The sequence below is a fragment of the Blennius ocellaris genome, assembly GCF_963422515.1.
Source record: "Blennius ocellaris genome assembly, chromosome: 22".
Lineage (NCBI taxonomy): Eukaryota > Metazoa > Chordata > Actinopteri > Blenniiformes > Blenniidae > Blennius > Blennius ocellaris.
The window spans coordinates 9,903,499-9,926,099 of NC_137671.1; the positions used below are offsets into that span (position 1 = coordinate 9,903,499).

At 41.3% G+C, this 22,601-nt stretch overlaps 2 protein-coding genes across 2 annotated transcripts in view; one reads left to right on the forward strand and one right to left on the reverse strand.

The window, feature by feature from the left end:
* The window catches only part of ccdc146 (coiled-coil domain containing 146), a gene marked incomplete at its 5' end in the record, with an annotated part of 31,520 nt that extends 25,220 nt beyond the window's left edge, over positions 1-6,300 (forward strand). Inside the window, 3 exons of the mRNA XM_080518591.1 lie at positions 216-341; positions 3,009-3,131; positions 5,910-6,300. Coding sequence (XP_080374717.1) covers positions 216-341; positions 3,009-3,131; positions 5,910-6,110 — 450 coding nt within the window. The 3' untranslated portion in view covers positions 6,111-6,300. The remainder of the gene's footprint in view (positions 1-215; positions 342-3,008; positions 3,132-5,909) is intronic.
* A 3,735-nt stretch (positions 6,301-10,035) lies between these two features.
* The window catches only part of gsap (gamma-secretase activating protein), a 29,794-nt gene continuing 17,228 nt past the window's right edge, over positions 10,036-22,601 (reverse strand). The window contains exons 26-32 of the mRNA XM_080518072.1: positions 20,816-20,886; positions 20,500-20,594; positions 19,370-19,489; positions 14,763-14,824; positions 13,001-13,105; positions 12,524-12,620; positions 10,036-12,180 (exon numbers count right to left, since the gene is read on the reverse strand). Of these exons, the coding sequence (XP_080374198.1) occupies positions 12,080-12,180; positions 12,524-12,620; positions 13,001-13,105; positions 14,763-14,824; positions 19,370-19,489; positions 20,500-20,594; positions 20,816-20,886 (651 nt within the window). The 3' untranslated portion in view covers positions 10,036-12,079. The remainder of the gene's footprint in view (positions 12,181-12,523; positions 12,621-13,000; positions 13,106-14,762; positions 14,825-19,369; positions 19,490-20,499; positions 20,595-20,815; positions 20,887-22,601) is intronic.

Genomic DNA, 22,601 nt, shown 5'->3' on the forward strand with positions numbered 1-22,601 from the left:
ACTGAATATTACGTTTTTGTTTGTACTTTAAGCTTGCAGGTCCACTCGCAGTAGTAGAAGTATAATGTGGGAAGATCAAAAGTATGGTTTTTAAATTATGTTAATTGGCGGTGCATTGATGGCTTCATCCCAGCACATGGAGATGAGGATAGAACCAGAATGTGTTACAGTGTTGTTCAAGAGTCACTTAATCTATGGGTGTGTGTGTGTTTCAGCTGAATGACTGCCAAACCAACATAATCAACATCAACCAACGTCTGATGGCCGCGTCGGCAGAACTTTCCATGAAGCAGGCCGTCGCTTTGTCTCAACAGCAGCAGATCAAAGAGAAAGAGCTCCAGGTCAGAGGTGTCCCAGATTATTCACCTTCAACAATGTTCTCAGTCGCCGAGTCCCCTCCGGTCTCCCACTGTCGCACCCATTATTTTTGTCACTCTTCATTGAACACGATCCAAAAAAGCAATAAGTCCCCACCACCAAAAAAAAAAAGACAATTTCTGTATCGCATCATTCACCTCAACCCATTTACTGAGCTTATTTGCACAGTTGAACAAATTGAAGTAAACACAGAGACAAAATGATATTCAGTCATACATTTTAAAAATGAAAAATGGCTCCCAGGGGTTTGTACAAAATAAAATGATGCCCGTGAAAAACAAGTAAGTGCCAAGAAGAAGAAATGAATTGGCGGCCGCACATTAAGTGAAATAATTGGAGAGTCGATATTAATATTTAGTAGCCGTGCTTCCAATGCAGAAAGCTGGCAATTTTTTATTTATTTTTTGACAGAATGTGTCGACACGGTTTATGTTATTAGATGCAAATTGGTAACCTGAACATCACATTGAGTTGCGAGTTCATTCTTGTCATGGACATATATTAACAGTAGTGACATGCATCATCTTATCTGTGTTTTGGTTGATACAGGTGATGGCAATGTTGATATCTTTCCCAGTTCTGAGTTGCAGTAATGCAAGGATGTCCAAATGTCCTGTTTTACCCCTTCGGGGGGCTTTTCTGAATTCATGAAGCAAAATACCGAAGTACTTCATGGTGTGACTTATCACCGAGCGGCTGCCTCGTGAGCAGCTCTCACAAACAGAAGGAGCAGACGTCGGAGGTTTATAGCAAGCCGTTTGAGCATTAAGGGATATGCAGTAAATGCCCAAATGGATTTCCAGAGAGAGACTTGAAGCAGCATTTCTTCTGTTCCGCCCACAAAATGCCAAGGCGCTGTGAAGTGCTGTCACCATCCAAATGAGGACAAATGAGATCACCTTGTGCAAAACTAGAACATCCTCTTAACCTAATAACATTTTTTTTTACATTTTACAAACAAAAAATTAAGAATAATACTGAACCTAATATAGAATATTTGATATTTGCAAATTATCAATGTCTTAAGATTTAGGGTGAATAAAATGTTATACTGCTACATTTCGGTTAAAAACAGTTAAAGTCACGAGTTTGAAAAGGTATTGGTAGGGGTTGATCTGTTAACAAGATGCCAAACTACTTAATTCTATAACTAGAGAAAAGTATTCAAAGGTTTTGCTCCTCCTCAAAATACACTTGAAAACTACATCAACAGTACCGGTCACTTTTTAAATTATTTTAAAGTTAATCTACCAGAATACACATGTAAAAAAGAATTTGTCATTACACTCGGGCAAACATGTATTTCCAGCATTTATATTTCTCAGAAGATACCCGGGTTTGTTGACATTTTAGCATCCAATGCTTCAATTCCCGAAGCAAGATCCCGTTTGCACACTTGATCTCACCGGATCTCGATTCGCAGTTTCACAACACTTAACAATATTCTCTTGGCTTGAATTCTCTTTCTTTGAGAATTCTATATTTTCTTTGGGTTAAATCTGTCAAATGTTGATATTTTCGCTGGAGCTGCCACAACGCCATCTTTGATATCCCAGAAACCCTTGTGGCAGGTTTCCCACGATGACGTCAGTTACCAAAACAAATACACAGTTTGATGGCTACAAATCAATTGTTTGTAAACATACTGACTTTAGTGCGGTTGATTTAGGCCACTGCGGTTTGGAAATCAGTAGAAATATGTGGTAATAGAATTGCTTTCATGTACTTCTTTATCCTTTGTGTGGAAGTGATCCCATTTATGGGAAGTAGATTTCAAAGATTGTTTCTGGTAGAGTAACTTTAACATCATTAACTTCTTTTAATGTCAGAAGATAACTTGTATTTCTCTGACGTGGATTATTTTCTTGAAAAAAAAATCTTATTTCCACATTACAGTTTTGGATACAGTCTCTAATAATCTCCTCTCTTTCTGGTTTCACACCATCCATAATTACATTTCTGCTCTGGTTGTGCCTGCTCATCCCACAGTGTAACTTCCTTACTGCTATCCAAAGCATATCAGATATAGCATTTTATATGCATCCATTGTAAACTTATAACTAATATCCTATTTAAAAGTGGTATGCTGGGTAATTCTAACAGACTATGTTGTAATATCTGCTAGCAGACATTATAGTTACTTTACTCTTACCTACATTTACACTGAAGAGATGACAGTTGTTGGATTACTAATACACAGTGTATTATTGTTTCCTCCATCATGAGTTTTGTGAGTTAAATCATGATCGAAGCAAGAACCTTGGATAGTCTGGCCACGGTTTGAACATGGAGTCCCACAGCTTTTTGTCTCCATAAAATAATTAAACATAAGAAAGTCAAATGCCCCCCCACAAAAAAAAAATGAGTTGATTTCCCACACGCCTCCTAAATATTTCAAGACGTTTTCTGTTAATAACCTGAAGAATCCCTGCAGCTGATGTTCGCCCGCAGCTCGCCGCCGACACAGCCACAAAATGAAAGTGCAAGAGGCAGAACTTTGCCCAAATTCTGACACTAATAAAACCATCTGTTTCGGGGTGTAGCTGGAAGTCAATGGAGCCAGAGTGCGGCGTGGAGGCTGTGAAAGGAATACAAAGCGATTGTGTCTTGCGCTGCTCGTGTGTTTCCAGATGGACAGGTGCCAGCGGGGACTGGAGGAGGGCCTGCCGCTATACCCCGAGATAGAAGAGGAGTGGAGGAGGATGCTCCGGGACAAGAGGAGGAGGAACAGGGACAAAGAGAAGAGAACGAGGGTAAAGAAACACACAGATCACTGGTCAGAAATTGATTAAAGCACCGAGGGGCAAGAGGAGGAGACACGGTGACAAAGCAAAGAAGTGCAGCTGGCACACGGAGCAGAAGCAGGAATCGATTAAGATTCTGCCGGGACAAAAAGGGGCTGCTGCCTCCGTGAGCAAGAACTATCCAGACTCGACGGGAATAAGAGTTGTTTGCATTTCCAGCACATGCACGAACACGGGATATGACGATCAGAAAGGCTGAAAAAGAAAAAAACGAAGGCACAGATACCGGGATCAGTTGAGTCTGAAAGTGGTCCAGCTGTATGCTGCCTGTCTGTTATCACACTGAACTGTATTTCCTCACATTTTTATTCCTGCTTACACGCTACTGAAGGGCATCATAATAGTCTGCGAGCACTTTCCCAAACCAAAATAAACAGGAAGAACCCTGCAGAAGCTGAAACGTCTGTGTAAATCTGCAGAAGGTTTTGCCTCTTTGCTCAATGTGCATTTAAAATTTCTTAAAATGTAAATGCGTTTTGAAAACCTCAAGAGCACAGAGGGTTTATATATATATATATATATTTTAGCCCCTGTTTATTTAGTGGCAGTTCGGGATATTTATTATTCTTTCTCTCCCATTCAAAGCCATTATTCCTTGTTTTGTATGCACTCCTCAGATCACATGCCAGCGGATAAACTGTTGATATGCATGAGAAAATCGCCATCTCTTTGAAGCCTCGCTGAGATTTGGGCACAGTTCATTTGCATGCCGTTGTGGGGTGAAAGTCAAACGGAGGAGGACCATAGTGTCATGAGGACGTGTGAGCACTTCTCAGCAGGGGGCCGCCATGCTTACAAATTGATCCATCAGCCACATGGGCTTCAAATCAATTTTGCCAGCCACTGTCAGTGCTCTGCTCGCCACATTTCAGGAATTTTCCGGCAATGCGTATAATAAACCAAAGTTTTAAACGAACTAATCTCGGGGATATTTTTCACACAGCGTGCAAAAACTTGTGAGATCAGTCAGCTTGAAGTTTTTCCCGTGTAATGCCAGTGAGCCTTAGAATGAAAGCTGAAACCAAAGGGGACAACTTGGCTCGGTCCCAGCTCCAGTGATATGCCCAGCAGTTATCTAAATCCTGCTAATTAGCATGTTTAATCTGTACACAAATTCTAAATTACCTGGCAATGTCACCGCGGAGCTACAAGCGACACTCTGTGTCTGCCAGAGGAGAAAAAGTGCACTCATGACTCATTCTCAGCTCAGGAAGAAGAAAGCATAAAGAAAAAATAAGTACTTGCACTGATTATTTTCTCAGATAAATGTGAAAAGGTGAAGCCCTTGAAATAAGAGATAAATGTCAAAACCAATCCGACTTATAAATTATCAATACCAACGATTACCATGCGAGGTGCTGCTAAATCTCCCTGTCACAGATGTTTTGTGGATTGTAATTAAAGGGCAGGTGGTTAAAGTAAGAACTCAAATAGCTACAATCTTTATTACATCAACAAAGTCTTGCTGCTTTGTTACGCTGCACCTTTGGAATCTCCCAGTAAAAGCGGACAATATGTAGCGTAAACATAAAAAGCTACAAATTCCTAAAACACAAGTTCACTTGAGGCCTGTACCAACAATCCACAGCAGGGGTCTGCAGCCTTTATGACCAAAATAGCCCTTTTTGTCACTTAAATCAGATTTAACTGCATTAAACCTTTAAAAAGAGGTCAACACAGCTCTTAAACGTTCATATTTAGTTTTGATATGTGAACATAAACTCTGTCTGAGTTGCCTTTGTGGAGTTTTTATTACAATTAGATGGAATTTCAGCATTGTTTAAGACAATCTATACATTTTAGTTGTTTTAAACATTTTGGCTCTTTTTTTAAAAGCAGTATTTTCCCCGCATTTATTTTGCTTTTAGGTTTTTTTTCCCCATTTTATCCATTTTTTGTTGTGCCTTTTTTAAAAGCCCTTAAAAGGTCTTGTTGAAAATGACTTTGTGTGTTTGTAAATAAAATGTAAATGTGTGTGTAAATAAAATTTTGTGAACACTGAGCTAAAAAAAACCAAAACCAAAACACCCAACATAACGTGTTGGGTGAGCCACCCTTGACCAAGAAAAAGGTATCAAAAAGGTTTTCATTTGCCACGGGGACACAATGTGTGTCTGCACATGTCACTTAAAAATCAACACAGCTTTAGCGGAACAGATGTTTTCTATTCCGTGCCTGTTTTTTTTGTTTTTTGTTTTTTTAAGCAGTGCAGATGCCAGATGTGAATCCAGATTGGTCTGAAAGTGGCACTTGTGATGCACTTTGCACCAAGCGAGATCGACAGAGCCCTTAATGTTTCTCGTTAATGCTTGGCCCATAATTTAATATTCCGTATGTCACACTGCACACAGGAGTCACTGTTAATTGTAAATTGTAATTTCCCTGCCCGATGTTAACATGGTTGAGATAAATTGTGGCTAAGACTCTAATCAGCTTTGTTACCCTGAGCTCACGCTCTCAATGTTCACTGATGCCCTTGCCTTTGTCGAGATGTGTTAAAAAAAAGAAAAAAATTAAAGACACTGCAGGGCTGATTATTCCATTTGCTTGATTAAAATTTGAGAACATAAAAATTTAACCATTTAGTCCAAGGTCATGCAAACTATAGTTAAATAAATATACTGTGTGTGTGTGTGTGTGTGTGTGTGTGTGTGTGTGTGTGTGTGTGTGTGTGTGTGTGTGTGTGTGTGTGTGTGTGTGTGTGTGTGTGTGTGTGTGTGTGTGTAGCTTCCTGAAGAAGAGGAGTGGAACCAGTTGCCCAGTGGGGTGTACACCACGGCCGAGCCCCGTCCCAATGCGTACATCCCCCAGAACGACCCGCTCCCTCTGCCCAGACCCTACGGAGCCCAGCCCCCCTTCAAGCCCTCACAACCAGGTGCCAACATGAGACACATCCGCAAGCCGACACTCAAACCCTTAGAGATCTAGAGAACAATATGTATATGTGTGCGTGTGTGTCTGTGTGTGTGTGTGTGTGTGTGCACCAACACACCAAACCGATGAACTGAGCCCGTTCCCTCCTCATGCTCCCTCTCATCACTTTTCATCAGTGTCCTTCAGAAACGCTTTATCCCAAGATGTCGACAGAATCTGAACTCACACAGTCACATTTATTGATTTGCTCCCTCCTCCTCGTGTCCTTCGTGGTCCAGCATACCGCTGCTGTGTTGTCATGTGAGCGTGCACTTGTGGACAACATGTGGTTGTAATTTTGGTTAAAAGAAACTTTTTACTGGCAGTGGCTTGCTTACACTTTGCTTGAACTGATGCTAAATATGTTTGAAGAGTGAAAGAGAAGATGAGGCAGGGGGAGCAAGTGGGGAGGGGGGGGATTTGTTGTTACATAATGTTCACAAGCTGGGCTTTGTATTCATTTTTGCACCTAACAGCACATTATGAGCACCCACCCCCCCTGCTTTCCTTCTGAAAATAAATGAATTTTTCAGGGACGCTGGAATATTTCTCCATATTTCTGCACGCCCTTGTTGTTGTTTCATCCCTCACGCTTGTAATCTTTGAATAAATTGCAATGGGTTTAAGCTCCGTGCAAGACCATGAGTGCCTTCTTAATGCCTGAGATGATAAATGTAAATACACAGAGGAAGCTCCGGCAATGAAAGAGCATAGAGAATGACACAGTGAGAGGAGAATTTAAATGAAGTGGAACGAGTGATGGCACTCAGAAAGCTCAGCAGAGGGGAGCCAAAGTTAGAGAAGGAATAAGAGCTCGGGCTTTAAATTAGGCTGCAGGGTTCAGAGGTGGCTAATAGTGACCGCCTTTGAAACTTTTTAAGGAAAATCACTAGAAGCCTTTCCGTCTTTGAGCTCATTTGATGTTTGCTGGAGCTTTTAAAAAGTTAAGTGTGCACTTGATAAATTATTGCAATTTAGGTAATGGATTAAGCTCCTAAAATTGTTGAAGAATGCATCTTCCAGCCATCTATCTTCACTTTCATCCAGCTCACTGTTGCGGGGAGCTGGAGATGATCCCAGCCGACTACCGGCAATGACTGAGTACACCAGACCTGGGCATCACATCTCTGCTTGACCGGCCCTCTGGGAAATCCTCAATCAAAAATTATGGGCTTTATTATATCTAAAATGGTCACATTTCTTTCACCTTATTGGCCATTATTACAGTATTGGTTGCGTCGAGGACCTTGGCTATTAGAGCGAGCAGTTGTTACCTCTCAAAATTGGCATTTCATAGTGGAAAAGAAAGATGGTTAATTAAAAAATAGTCTTTATTTACTTATTTACTTAACTCAAACATGTTGAAAAATGCAACCATGATGCAAAAATGTATGCAGAGCAGTAGTAGCTTATAAAAACTGTGTTTAACATAAACCCTTCTTGAGATTTTTCTTCTTGAGACATAAGTCTCGGCCCTCAGTGGTAGTCCTAATTATTCATGTGGCCCAGATGAACCTCAGTATATGGGAGAAACATAGGGAGGACATGTACATTCCACACTGAAAGGCTTCCCAAACCCAACCTGGTGGAAGACTCTCACTATGAGTGCTAACCACTCTATCAGTTTTTTTCAATCTTGGCCACATTGTCACATGTTTTATGTAGTTTGAACCAGATCTTCACAATGTTTCATCAGCAGCTTGGCTGCTTGAGGGTAAAAGCAGATTTGTTGAGGTCTGGAAAATAGATAAAATCAAGAGTGAGTGATGATGCTGGTGATCTAATTCCGACATGTAGATCATAAACATTTTTAAAGCTCATGTAAATGTGCTTCTGTCTATAAACTCACTCTTACCACACATATAGTCAACTGCAATTAACATAGTTTATTGATAGACTTCAATGAGTTCTGGTTATCAGGACCAAACAACAAATGTTTTTCATTCATTTTGCAACGTCTGGTCTTTTTTTTTCTTTTTTTCCTGCTCACCTGTTTCCAGTGTCGTCACTCACTCTCCCGCCTCACCACAGCTGCATCCACTTGCCTGAGTACACACAGCATATAGCCGTCCTCCTACTCCACTTTCTCTTCAGTCATTTTACTCCCCGACGCCAAACACACATGAGAAAACAAGAATTGCTTTTTTTTTTTTTTTTTACCCTTTAGTAGAAGCAATTTTGAGTCTTTGACGTGTTTCATGCTGACAGATTCTTGTTTTGATTGTAGGGAAGAAAAGAACTCCCCCAGAAGAGTAAAGATTATCTCCAATGTGGAGGGTTAAACCACTAAATCCTTGGGCCTAAAAAACGTGTTTCATTAATAAACAGTTTGTAGTCACAGACCTTGAATTAAGAAAGATCCCCCCCCCCCCCCCCCCCCCCCCCCCCCCCAAGGTCAATTTGGACAAGACTCCAATTAGACCCCTGTTGATTATTTCCCATCATGTCCTTCCATTACACACTAAAACAAAGGAAAATGGAGAGAAGCTTTTAGTATCAGTTGCCCTTGAGTGTCCAGTTTTGGAAAAGAAGTAAATCCAGGAGTGATGGATGACACTGCCCGCCTATCTAACTGCTCTTCTTGCCTTCACTGAAGTTAAAAATGGAAAGTGAAATATGTTTATGTATTATAATCAATGGTGAACATTTCTGCTAAAGGAAGCTGTATGAGATGGGTCCTATTTAAGCTACAATTACAGGAAAATATAAATATTTGAAAACAATAAAAGACGAAGGGTAAAAAACATCTCAAATAATCCAGATAAGAGGATTTTCAAGTGTGACCTTCACTGAACGTCTTCAGTAGGCACCTTAACCACATTAGTCCATTACATGGAGCCTGTAGAGAAATCTAAAATCCACATGCACCTACAACCAAGTTATTGTTGCCAGCTTCCAGTGTCCTGTGCGGACATGATTGTATATTGATTACAATCAATACAAGAAACACAGTGGGGTCATCTGGCTGCTTGTCCACTTGAGGGGACGATTGAGAAAACTGTCTCAAACCCGACTGTTTTAATTATTCGACTATCCAAACAGAGAGGGAAAAGGAACAAGACTTTAAATGCAATCATTCAGTGGTTGAGTCTAATGTCTGAAGGTAATTGTTAATCATCCGGACGGTTTACTAAAGGTGATGGATGAATGGCCGACACAGACACGGTAAACAGTGCGACGTCGATGGAGACGTACTTGAAACTCCTCTGAAGGGAACACGGGGGGGGGCACTTTGACTTAAAAGTTTGGCGTATACCATATTAAACAAGGTTCGCACTTCAGCCCGCCGCGTGAGTCGACTCCTCAAGAGGCGACTCGGTGGTGTGATGTCTGTGTGATCATCCATTGCAGGTCGATGCCGAGAGCTGTCAGATTAAGTTAGGCCCCTAACTGTTCAGCAGCTACATAACACCGACTGCATAACAGAGTGTATTGGAGGCAATCAGGTGGGGAGAGAGAGCGATTTGTCCCCCTTTTAAAAGAGGAAACACCCAGAAGAGAAGTAATTAGAGGCAGAAACAAATGCTGTGTGGCCCGAGGTTGCTGAAAATGAAGAAAAAAACATTTTTCTGTAGTGTTTTTACATGTGCGTTGTGTAAAAGCTTGATGGGCGTGTTCTTTAAATATGACTCAGCGTGTGATGACTGCCTCTGAGATCATTTCCTGACTTCAGTGGAACTCCGCTGAGTCTGTCTTAAATACTCGAAAATGCTCACTTCCTTCTCTGTTCAGTTCTCCACGTTAACAAACTCCGACTGGAAGCTGGGATCATTCCGTAAATGTTTCCTCAAAGTGGGCCCCGGTTCACCCAGGGTTTAGGAGGAAGTTCATTGCAAAACGGCACGCCAACACCAAACTGTTACCACAAAGCTTCTCTGAGCACATTCTTTAAAAAAAACTAAAAAAAACCCTGCACAAACAAACATTAAAGTAAATCTCTTTATTTACAGGGTATTTTACAAGGATTTCTTTAAGTAAACATATGGAATGATTAGCAAATCCCTTCTTTCACAAGAATGTTTAACAAATCATGAAATGCAAACAATCTTTGGAATTTAGTATGACAGAAATAACGATCTCAAGATTATGTACACACATCGCCACTCGTCAGTACAAAACAAGCCCTTCACTTATAGAAAGAGCTCATGTCATCCAATCCATGTGCAGACAGACTGAGAAAAGTATGTTTGTATTTGTGTTCTTTCATATTTTTAACGCCGCAGACGGCCGAAGGTGCTTCCCTCAGTTGTCTCCTGGTAGAAATAGAAGCAAAATTCACTTGGAACCAGATTAAATACCCGAACAGAATGTAAACGCTCGGTTTGAAGCTGCGACATGAAAGTAACGTTCGTTCTTCTCATGCCCACCATCTTGACATGTCTGTGGGTGGAGCATTTCCTCTTTTGTTTTCTCTGTTCATGCTGTTGTGCGAAGCTAAAACACGAAATAATTAGTATTTTAAATATGCAGACATGTAGGTTCATGTACTGGTTGTTCCCTCTTTGTGTCAAAAATACATGCATTCAAGGTCAATTGGTGACCATACTTGCCCCGAGGCGTGAATGTGAGGGTGTGTGTGCGTCTGTCTCTCCCTGTTTGGCCTTTGTAACCTGGGATGAATGGATGGATGGAAGGATGGAAGCTCCAGCTACACTTGCATATCCTCCACTCTTGGAGTTTTTAAGGGTTTGTGCATGTAAAAAAAAGATATCTGGGAGAGCAGAGCCAGCATACATATTGATTTCAGCCTCATGAGGAGCTGCAGTCATGAAGATCATTCAACTGTGACACGGTATCGTCGGATCATATTAGACCAAGTCTGACTCATCCCCAAACTTCTAACCAGAATGGCAGAAAAAAAAAGTCTATAAAACTTTTTACAGCAGATTATTTTAATGAACAAGTCAGATCTTTTGTTCAAAAAGCAGCCTGAGATGTTTGGGTAAACGTTTTATTCTCTCTGTAAGGATAATTATACTTGTTTATGATCATTCATTGTGTGAAACTTCTCATTTGAATAAGCCTTTGTATTGTTGAACATGGACAGTGTTTTCTCTTATTTGGATGTTTGTTGTTGCTTATGAATTTTGATGGCATTTTGGCATCTGTTGTTGATCACAGATTTTAACATTTCTATGCTTTTAACTATTATCTTTGATCATTAACTTTTGGAGTTGTGTCAACTGCCTGTTGGTAGAAGATTTTCGATGCATTTATTGTTTGTATCTGATAACCGTGGAGTTTCTTGCTGGGGATTAGTAGAGATATTGAATCCAGTCTGATCAAATTGGAGTGTCGGTGAGATTTAATGCAAAACAGTGGCGATCATAAAGCCTTTGTGCTCAAACGGAAATAAGACTGATTGGGTGTGTCAGTGTTACAGGTATGATAAACACAGAATGATAAACAGCTGATTTTATCTGTGCTGTTCACTGGATTCAACACGAGTGTGTAGACTCTCGTGCTCCAGAAAGGGAGCTGCCAGCAGCTATTGACTTGCAATAAAACTTTGAAAAGCTTGTTTCCTGAAACTAAATCAAACTTTTAACTGAAGGTTTGACAGTGTTGCTTCCATTACAGGGCTGTAATTTTGGGAATTGTCCACATATTGTTTTATAAAACAGGGTGCCGCATCCCAACCCATCGCGGTTTTTCCTGAAACGAGGAGGGAAACAGGCTGCCTGTTTAGTTTTTTGTTTTTTTTCCCCAGCCCCTCTGGCTGTTAGTCCGGGCGCCTCCATCCATCCATCCCTCCATCCGCGCCCTCATTCATCATCTAACTGTGAGAATTTCTTTACGAGCACTCTGCCTTTCAATACATCTCTTCATTCCTCATTTCCCTCCCTCCGTCCTTCTATCATCCATCCACCCAGGCGTTGCTCGTCCTCAAGGCCCAGTCAATGATGACGGGGGCCTCTCCTCCTCTCAAACACATTTTCCTCCTCATCTGCTTCCCTCGCCATTCGAGCCTCCACACCCATCCTTCATTTTCCCTCGAAGCCCAGCAGTATGAGCGTCTGCTTCAGAGCCGTCTCCTCCACAAACCGGGCGTCCACATTCTCCTGCTCCTCAAACGGGTTCAGAGCTGTTCAGAGAGCGAGAGATAGTTTGAAGAAAATACACACACCCACACACACACACACACACACACACACACACACACACACACACACACACACACACACACACACACACACACACACGCACACACACATTTTCTCCTGCTTCTGCATGATAGCGATTGCTCTATTCTGAACACAACACATAAATACACACATCCTGTCTTAATCCTCCACTGACTTTAGTATCTAAATCAAGCAGACCACACACACACACCACACACACACACACACACACACACACACACACACACACACACACACACACACACACACACACACACACACACACACACACACACACACTACCTTGTTCCTCTATATCAGAGAGTATTTTTGCCACATAGGTGAGAGGTAGAAACTCCGGTCTGAAGCCAGGCTTGTCTCTGCCAGCGAATTCAGTTCCCTGAGGAAGATGGGGGGGGGGGGGGGGGGGGAACAAAAACACAACTGCAGTTTTTTTTACTTTAGGATTCACAAAGTCGAGACAAAAATTTCAGCACATCCAAGAGAGTAGTCGCTATACTTTTTCCCCCCCACATAAACTTGCCTGCATTTTATTTCATTCTTTTTTTTCCCTTTTTTTTAGAGCAGCTGCACAAATGTGTCTGTAACTTCACAAAAACGCAGAGTCTCAGCCAGCCAATTATCTGCCTGGAACTGGCCCAGAGCATCATGCGCATTTACATCCCGGGGTCGCTGCTTTAACACATTTTAATCAAGTGGTTTCAAATGTTCGCTCGTCTGAGTGGAAGGGAGGAAGTGTGGCACAGTCGTCTGGGTTACCTTATTCGTGTCGTGCTTCTCCAGCAGAGTCTTGACGTAATCTCTGGAGATCGAAGCTGAACTGATGGGATGATCCCACATATGGTAGATCCTGCGCTCCATGGGCTGCACGCACAGACGACGCCGTTTACATTTCAGGCATGTCGTTCACATTTTCATAATCAACAAAATCCCTGCAGCATGTGAACATCTGTTTGTTTCTATTCAGTCAACTTGCATGAAAATTATGATTGAGTCGGGGACTGCTAATGAACGGTTTCAAAGAAATGCCACATCATGAAATGCACACCACGGTAATAAATAATATTAAAAACCAAGAGATACCTCAGGTGTAACAATACATTTTTTTTTTTTAAACTGCAGCTTTTGCTGAAGTCTCCTCTTAAAGCTCTGCGTAGTTGATAAGAAGAAAAAAAAAGCTGCTGAATCACTTCAAGGAGTGTCGTTCCCTCAGAGGCGAGACCAAAGAAGCTGAGACAAACACAAGCAACCTGCTCCATCAGGGATAAAACTACATGCCACACATTTTCCTTAGGTATCATCATCATCACTATTTTTATATATTTTTTTATCTAACGGATCGAAATCAATGAAGAGCTATTTCCACACGGACGACTTTTGATTTATGACATTGAGTTTCAAAAAGAGCATATCGGTGGTACGGAGCTCGCATTGATGCCTTAATCTAAACCTCCTCAAAATGAAATGAAGTGAGATTATACGAGCGTCACCTGCCTCTACAGAGATGCCACTTTGCGGTAATCATGTCAATTTAACGGAAACCTGTCAACTCTAAAAGGAAAACGCTTAGAGATTCGTCCAAATTTAGCTGGGCTCTGAGTGAATTATTAATAACCAATATCAAACTGACATGATGGACAAGCTGACAGAGGATTTCAAGCTGTATTGAAACTTTTACACCCGCCAATTACTTTTTTTGGAACCAGTCTCCAGATCTCGTCTTTTAAAACACTTAAAACTAGATGAATTCACAATCGAGTCAATGGATCCGCCTCCTCATACCTTGTGTGTGTCTTCCTTGGGAAAAGTGAATTATGATAGAGTTATTAGAATTCCCGGAGGTGGACGGGTCGGGGTGTTTAAGCACATTTAGAATGAGATTTACAAGGATGGTTGCTGGATTTAGTCAGAGCTCTAGCATTTCCTGCCGTGTGAGTCGTACCTGCTAAATTCCTCCAGCCTGCCAAACTCCCCCGACAAACGTCAGATGGCGAGGAAACTGAAGCGAGACACTAAACACTTGACATTCCTCTGATAATGGTGCGGATGTAATCCACGCGCGCACACACACGCAAAGCTACAAGAGGACCATACTGTAAACCCCCCCCCGACAAGAACACGTGGACGTTACACAAGGGTAAGGACGTGAACACACAGACACACACACACACACACACACACCAGCTGGTTATACAAGTGCTGTGTGATTGGCTTGAGGGGGGCTTGAGGGAGATGAGACCAAAAATAACTTCAAACTTTTAATTGGACCAGAATGGGAAGTTTGTGGAGAGCCATTCCAGAAGCGATCAAACCTCTCCCTTCACTAATGGAGGAGGCTACGACAGTCTTCATACATTGTTTTTACACCCAAGTCTGCACAGCTATTAAAAGCGGCCGATCGCTTCATTCACGAGGATTGAACCGAGCGGTCAAGTCTTCACACAGAAACATTCGGAGCCGAGCCTCGCTCCTCGGCCGGCATGAAATACCGTCATTCCAAACAGAGAAATGCAAACATCACCTCGGGGAGTCTCTTAAGTATGCTGAACTTCAGTCTCTCGTTGGCGTCACTGTTGTCCAGATCTAAACACAAAACAAGTGAAAGGAAAAGATGGGGCCAATTAGTTTACTGTAGAGAAGAAAAAAAAAACATCAAGCTGAAGTTCAGATAACAACACAACACGTATTAACATGATTGTTGGTAAACTCAATGCACTGATAAGCAATGAACTTCGTGGTGAACTTGTCAGCCAGCTTGACAGCAAGCCGCGTTGTTGATTCCTCCAATTTGTAACTCCGAAATTGCTCATGCAAATAACGTTTTTATTGCAACTCATCTCCCAATAAGAAATCAAGTTTGTGAAGTTATATCAGTTCCATCCTTATTCAATAATACCAGTAATCAAGTGAAAGCATCTGAATTTTCCTCGAGCTACACTATTAGGCTTTGCAGAATTAGGCTCAGAAATATGAGATGAATTACCCGCAGATGGATTTATAATCTCCTACAAGATAAACCTTCATAAGATAACTGATGATATGACTTCACCTCTTGCTGCATCTTCCAAAAAAAAATCTCTTTTCCTTCCATGTATTTTTAAATTATGTCAAAGCATACAAAAAACAACAACTTTTAAGCTCGCAGCTTTAGTTCATGAGATTTCAAAATGTTCCTGCCATGTCATTTTCAACTATTTATGCAGAATGCTTGAACATTTCAAGCGTTCAGCCTCTATAAAAACGCATTTTATTTCAGTTGCATAATATTAATATTAAGACCAGTAACGAAAACAAAATATTCCCACACTTTATCTTTACACTGAATCTTAACAATGAAACTCGTGACCTCACCGCTATAAAAACCTAGACTCAAAGTCATGCTGTCAAGGTGACTTTTAAAAACACACATAATGAAACGGCGATAAGAGAAGTTCTTTTTTTTTGTGGGGGGGGATACATTTCACTGTATTTTCCACCAGAAGGTAGGAGACTTTTCCACAACTGCAGATTTTAAGGATACTTTTTATTCTTAACCATGATACCAGTGTTCCTCAAACTCACTTTTCAATATCCTCTATTAACTTAAGTACCAGAGGAAGCAATGCATGCTGACAGCATGATGATACCTCCACCATGCTTTTTCATCGTTTCCCATTTCGCAACAGACTTTTTTTCAATAACAATGGACAGAGTTGATGCACAACATTCCCAAAGAAATGTAGATATTTTGGTTAATTTCCAGCATTGGTTTAAAAAAAAATTGCCTTTTTATTTTTTTGCTTTTCTTTCCGTGGTAGTATCCTCGACGGCCTTTACCCATGAATGCCGACTTTATTTAGTGTGCAGCCTGCAGTCGAGGCTGAAGCCATGATCCAATTAAACTCCTTAAACTTTCAGACTCCTGCCTGCGAGTTACTTTATTAGCTCCATGTCGGGGAAACATTTGTAGTTTTATAACTGTAAACCTTTGTGTTAATATTGCACACTGCCAAAGCAGGAATTTCAAGATATAGTATATATATATAATCAACAAAAGAGCAGAAAATTGCTGTGGAAATTTCAAGAAATATTCTGAATATACAGATTTGGTCCCTACGCATGTATTTATGGAGATATGTGAAATTCTGTGCTAAGAATATAGAGGCGACGTTAATTTAAATGTAAAAACCAGACAAATGGGAATAAAGAGGTCTTGCACCTACGTGAAGTAAGACTCGCTGGATTTGGGGGGAAAACTTCAATGAAGACGTGTTTGTGTGTGCTTATAATGAGGCAGAAAGTGCACACCTGCCCGTCCAATTACTCTGTGTGAAGAAAGTTGAATTTAAAATAGATATTATATTAATCCCCGGAGAGAGGTGACGCAAACACCACCGCTCACTTTAAAGTCCTGGAAAACCCCTTTTCTCCCACTTTGATGCTCAAAAACTGTTTGGACTCGCTGTTCTGGATAATCGCTTTATCTTCAAGGATCTTTGTTTGCTCGGTACATGACAAAAAAAATACTGAAAACTCAGGAGTGATAAGGAATGCTGTTTTTTGTTGGTGGTTTATTTTAAGATCTGCTAATCTCAGCGCCAATCCACAATGTTTGGCTTCAGAACAATGCACTTTCCCACAAAAAAATAAATTAATTAAAAAGCCTCATCAGTGTTGCTGAGTAATGCCTTTGTATTTCCAGCATGGAGCTGTAAAGCCTCACCTCTCTGTACAAACAACAGACAAACACACGCACAAAAAAAAGGACAGTGCTGCTTATCAAACTGGTAAACACGATACGAGATGAGTCAGAGACGTTCCTGCTGCATCCTGCCAACACACTGGAGCCCGAGCTCCGCAGGACGACCTGCTTTCACGGGTTCACTGGTCACAAGTTAATTAGCGCGCGGCGCAAACCGTCGACGCAGCCCAGTTTATCATTCCTGTGCATGTACAGGTGGCAGCATTCATTTAATTAATATTTATTACGCAAGCCTTTTGCAGCGTTGACCGCATTCTGCTTTACATTTGCTTCAATTTCTGCATGTTTTTTGTTAAAAATATCGATTTTTCTTGTTCTATATCTCCATTTTAATTTTTTGGGGGTTTCCCAGCAGATGTACTAATGATGGTGACCGACATGATACGACTGTGCGGCACGTATTGCTCCTGTTATTTACGCAGCACAATGCAGTGATGACTATGCTGCAGATTCTGTGCAGAATTAGTATGCGGCTTATATTTGTGGCAGAGCGCGTATGTTTGCTGTGAGGTAAAGCAAGGTGGGCGATGACCATACAGCTGTGGCTAAAAGTAAAACATAAAACGGACTGTAATTATATGGTTTTTAACTTAATGCACTTTTGCTTGCTTTAAAGTATTAGTGTCTTTTATGGTATGCACATAGGGCTTATAAACGAGAGCTTTTCACATTTGCATCAGTTACTTTTAATTAATACTTTTTATTTGCAGTAACTGCTGAAATAACTGCATTCATTTTGTGTGTTTTGGAGCATGATGCTGAACATAAGAAGACGAGGCTCCGCTAAACAAACCAATCTACATCGTATTTGCACTTTGGACCCCTTCTACGTCTTACTAATTAAAGGGAGGTCAAATGAATTTAAAAGTTTGACGAGAGAAAGTCAGAGCTGTTCACCCGACTCATCAGCCACTTTGCGGTCGTCAGCTTCTCTCTCCTCACGCTCGGCTTCTATGCATCTCAGCGCCTCCGACAAAAACTGCCGTACGCAAGCGAGACGCTGACGTTTATGGGAGGCTTTTACTTTTTCAATCACTATCTGAATCCGCTTCTGTATTTTTTTTATTTTTTGCCTGTCGACATCAAACGGTAGACAGCACCACAAAGAGAACGAGCCTCCTCATGTCTCCTGATGACGGCTCATAATATGCTCCCCACATTATGAATAGTTTCATATTTTCTTCGGCTGCTTTATACCGACGTGATTTGACAGACACTGAAACTAATAGGAAAGTATGGCCTTGTGTATTTAGAGTGCAATTTAGGCGCCACGTTTCAACCCCAATAGCAAACTTTTCCATGACTTGTTTCACCATTTAGCGCTGAGGCTTGTTATAGATGTTTCGACAAAACCATCTCACGCCCAATTTCATGGCTGTTTGTCCAGTTGGGCTTTGAACACAGATCAAATTCAACACACCATTAAAAGATGAATACATTTCCCCATCTTTATATGTATCTATAAATGATTTCCAACTGACCTCTGCAAAAATATGTCTTCTATAATAGTTGCTATAATAGATTTCTTCCTCTCGGCTAAAAGTAAACTGGTATTAAATGCTTGATGACCAAGTGAACTGACCTTGAGTGATGCATCATGGGAGTGTTTCAAGGGGTCACATTATACAGCTTTTCAACACTTCCACATGGTCTCGTTTGTCCAAAAACATTGCATTCACAGTTTATCCATCTTTTTCTTGATTTTCATCCATTTGAATATTGGATCATCTGAGCTACATTCAGAATCTGCTGTGTACGTCCGAACTGGACAGGCTCCACCCACACATGCCTTACTGGGGAAGAGGAGGAAGTACTTCCTCTCGTGGTTCCATGTGCATTGTGCATGTGCATTCAAAGGAAGGGCCTACCTTAATTGGGATTGGCTGAACCCCCGATGACACTATATAGGGTCTGATTTCTGATTGGCTCGTTGGAGCAACAATTTTTTGAAAATTGAAACAAGCCAGAGAGAGAGAGGACACACTTTCGCCACTTCTGAGGCGTCATTCCAGGTGTGGGGATTATTACTGTTGGAAAACCATCAAAAGGGGAATTTTGCACAATATGACCCCTTTAAAGGCACAGTGTAAATCAGATTATGGTAATGGGGGGGAAATTAAGTGCAGACAAAATTAAATAATATTCTATTTTGTTAAACCCCATAAATGGCAATTTTAACCATAAATGCATACATTTCTACACGGTACTGGATGCTGCTGCCTTTTCCAACTCACTTGGGGCATAGATTCTATGATATTTCCTGAAGTGTGTGCGTGTGTGTGTGGGTGTGTGTGTGTGTGTGTGTGTGTGTGTGTGTGTGTGTGTGTGTGTGTGTGTGTGTGTGTGTGTGAGGGTGTGTGTGTGTGTGTGTGTGTGTTCGCCGGCACCTGTCACGAGTCGAGACACAAAGGTTTCGGTGAGCTGGAGGAAGCCGTGGTCGATGTACTGTAGGAAGGTGTGATGCGGGAGGCAGCGCACAGCAAACACTGCAAACACGGTGTGATAGCCTGGAGACAGACGGGCGGAGAGGAAAAGGGCGGGAAGATGAGAAGAAGAAAAAGTTTCCTGTCAATCGAAATGAAGAAAGAAGAAGAAAAAAAAAATAGAACCAAAGGAAGACTACCTAACGTCACCTTGGCTGTACAACTTCGGGTAAGAGTGTGAATTGTTGGGTTTGTGTTTCTTTTTGAATTTTTTTTTTACCTTTATTTACTAAAGGGAAACAGACTCGCTACACTTGCAGTTTCACTCGCGGCTTCACCGCTTACAGTCTGCTGCCTTGCTGCGGGGCATTTCTCATTTTCTCTCCCATTCCTGTGCACTTCGGGATTTCAACCCCCAAACATTCACTCCTAAATGACTAAAATCACTGGATGGGGGAGTCATTCGGGGGGTATTTGTTGCCACCGACAGCCCAAAACGAATTCAAATGACTGAAAATGTATTCACCCTCTACCTTACCCTTGTCGGCACATTACTCGTGTTTAACATATTTTTGGTTACATTAGTGCAGAGGAGCGCAGGTCTGTTGCCCCTCAGTGCAAACACACCATTGTTATTCTGGCTGGAGTGGAGACAGACTGAATTATACAAACTAAAAGTAGCTTAAGTACAGATTAAGTCTACAGCTAAGTTACAGCCGGGTTCAGAATAAGTCTGCAGGAAATAATCTAGGTAAATAGAAGGAGCTGGATGACCTTGCTCATCCATTCATACGCATGGCGACCGAAACAGCCATGTCAATACGGAGACAACAATGGAGGGAAACCGGAGTGTGGTGAAGTTGAGGGATTGGAAGTCACAGGTGAGTTACAAGCTTTGCCTTACACAACTTTGTCATTTTGCAGGGAATTAATGTGTGTGTGTGTGTGTGTGTGTGTGTGTGTGTGTGTGTGTGTGTGTGTGTGTGTGTGTGTGTGTGTGTGTGTGTGTGTGTGTGTGTGTGTGTGTGTGTGTGTGTGTGTGTGTGTGTGTGTGTGTGTGTGTGTGTGTGTGTGTGTGTGTGTGTGTGTGTTACCAGGCGGGAGGGGTAAGCAGAGACTCTGAACGGATTCCAGGATCCGAAACATGAAGTGAAAGGCCGACCATTCACCCGGACTGCCCTGCTGCGTCCTGAAACACACACACACACACACATGCACACACTTGTTATGCAACATGAGCACATGCGAGAAGAGAGGTCATCCCCAGTTTTTGCACATGGGAGCACACACACACACACACACATACACACTGGAGAGCACATGCCCAGACACTCGCGTTCGTCCAACACCTCACACGTTACACCTTTACGACGAGAACACGACCATTGAAGAGAGACGTGAGCGACTCACAAGGACAAAACACGAGGCCCGAGCTTCTGCTTCAGCCAGACCGACTCCAGCATGTGTCTGATGAGCTCCAGCTAAACACACACACACAAATAAAACACACACAGTTTAGGGATTTAATGCTCAATGACACTGAAGTGACACATTTTCCCAAATAAATGTTGCACATCACACGCATTCTCTCACAACATGCAATTTCAACACTTTTTTTTTTTACTTCGAGGAAACATTTGTTCTCCAATCGATGCCCTCACTTCCTTCTCCCCCCCCCCCCCCCCCCCCACTTCCCATTTTCTATTCCACTGAACAAGGGAAACGCGTCGCATCAGGACGTAAGCAAATGTTCGACCAGGCCCTAAAAGTTTCAACACCACTCGCACTTGACCCAGTCTGAAACGTGCCGGCTGCCGCCGCCTCCTCTCTCCGTGGAACACCGCTCCGTCACCGTCGGTGCAAAAACAGGAAACCGAGCTGCCTCCCGCTCCATCCTGCGCACCAGTGGGAAACTCTCGTCCACATACCAGCGGCAGCGTCCTCACATGACCTCCGGATGGGAATTTCAATTAGCGCCACTTACGTAACGGACGAGTTCAATACGACACAATCAGAACCTTTCATCCTCTAACAAGTTTTACATAATATTTAACTCCAAAAGCTCATTGTTGGTGAAGTCGGGAGATTTCCCCCGTTTTCTTTTTTCATTTAAAATATTTCTAATAAATGAAAAGTAGGTATTTTTTTTAATTTAAATTTGTATACATATTTATATGCAACTGAAAAGTGAAAAAATGAAAATGTACCAATAATAAACAAAAACAAATCTATAACTTGGAACAAGGCTAACTCATGGCCTCATCTAAACCCACATAGAGAAGAGGATTTCAAATTAAGTTTAAAGAGAAATCAAAAGGGTTATGAAGCATGTAAATATACACAATTTACACACAAATAACATTAAAAAAGAATCTACCCCAGCATGTTAAATACGTAAAGTTAAAATGAAAGTAAGCAATAACAGGAACCCATACATTCATAAAGGAACTTCAGATTGAGTTATTTTTTTTACACTTTCTTTAATCTCTTCTGATTAGTGGAGGCGGGTTACAAATTAATAGTAGGTAAGTTTCTTCCTCACCTCAAATATATTTTGTCCAATATTTATACTTTGTTCACCATTATTTTGTATTTTTTTCTTTTGCATATACAGTATATTTTGTTTTTCCTTTAGATTATGCTTCATAAAAGCTAAATTCTATAACCCTGATTAAGAACACTACGTCCTGCAATTAATCAAACTGCATTCAAAGGGAGTGTATTGTGCATGTTTAGTTCACAAGCTGATCCAATGTCAATAAAAATGCAAACAGCTGTGTTTAATTGATCCGTTATTTCTCACAACTCTCCTCTTAAAGTATAAAAGAATCCATTTTAAGTAAGTGCTCAATAAACCAATTTCCACATTATTAATTTCCCTGCAATTATCCACTTTTCTATATCATTTGTTGTTCTGCTTTTCTCTGCACTGTGTGTGTGGATGATTTAAATGTTAATATTTTTTGTTTTGATCAATGAAAGTAAATCCCAGGACGTGTGTGTGTGTGTGCGTGTGTGTGTGTGTGTGTGTGTGTGTGTGTGTGTGTGTGTGTGTGTGTGTGTGTGTGTGTGTGTGTGTGTGTGTGTGTGTGTGGGTGGGTGTGGTGTCACGTGATAATTAACAAGAGATCTACTCCGATCTATCATTATAAACTTAATGCATTCTCCATTTTCACAAACTTCTCTTTCTTTCCCA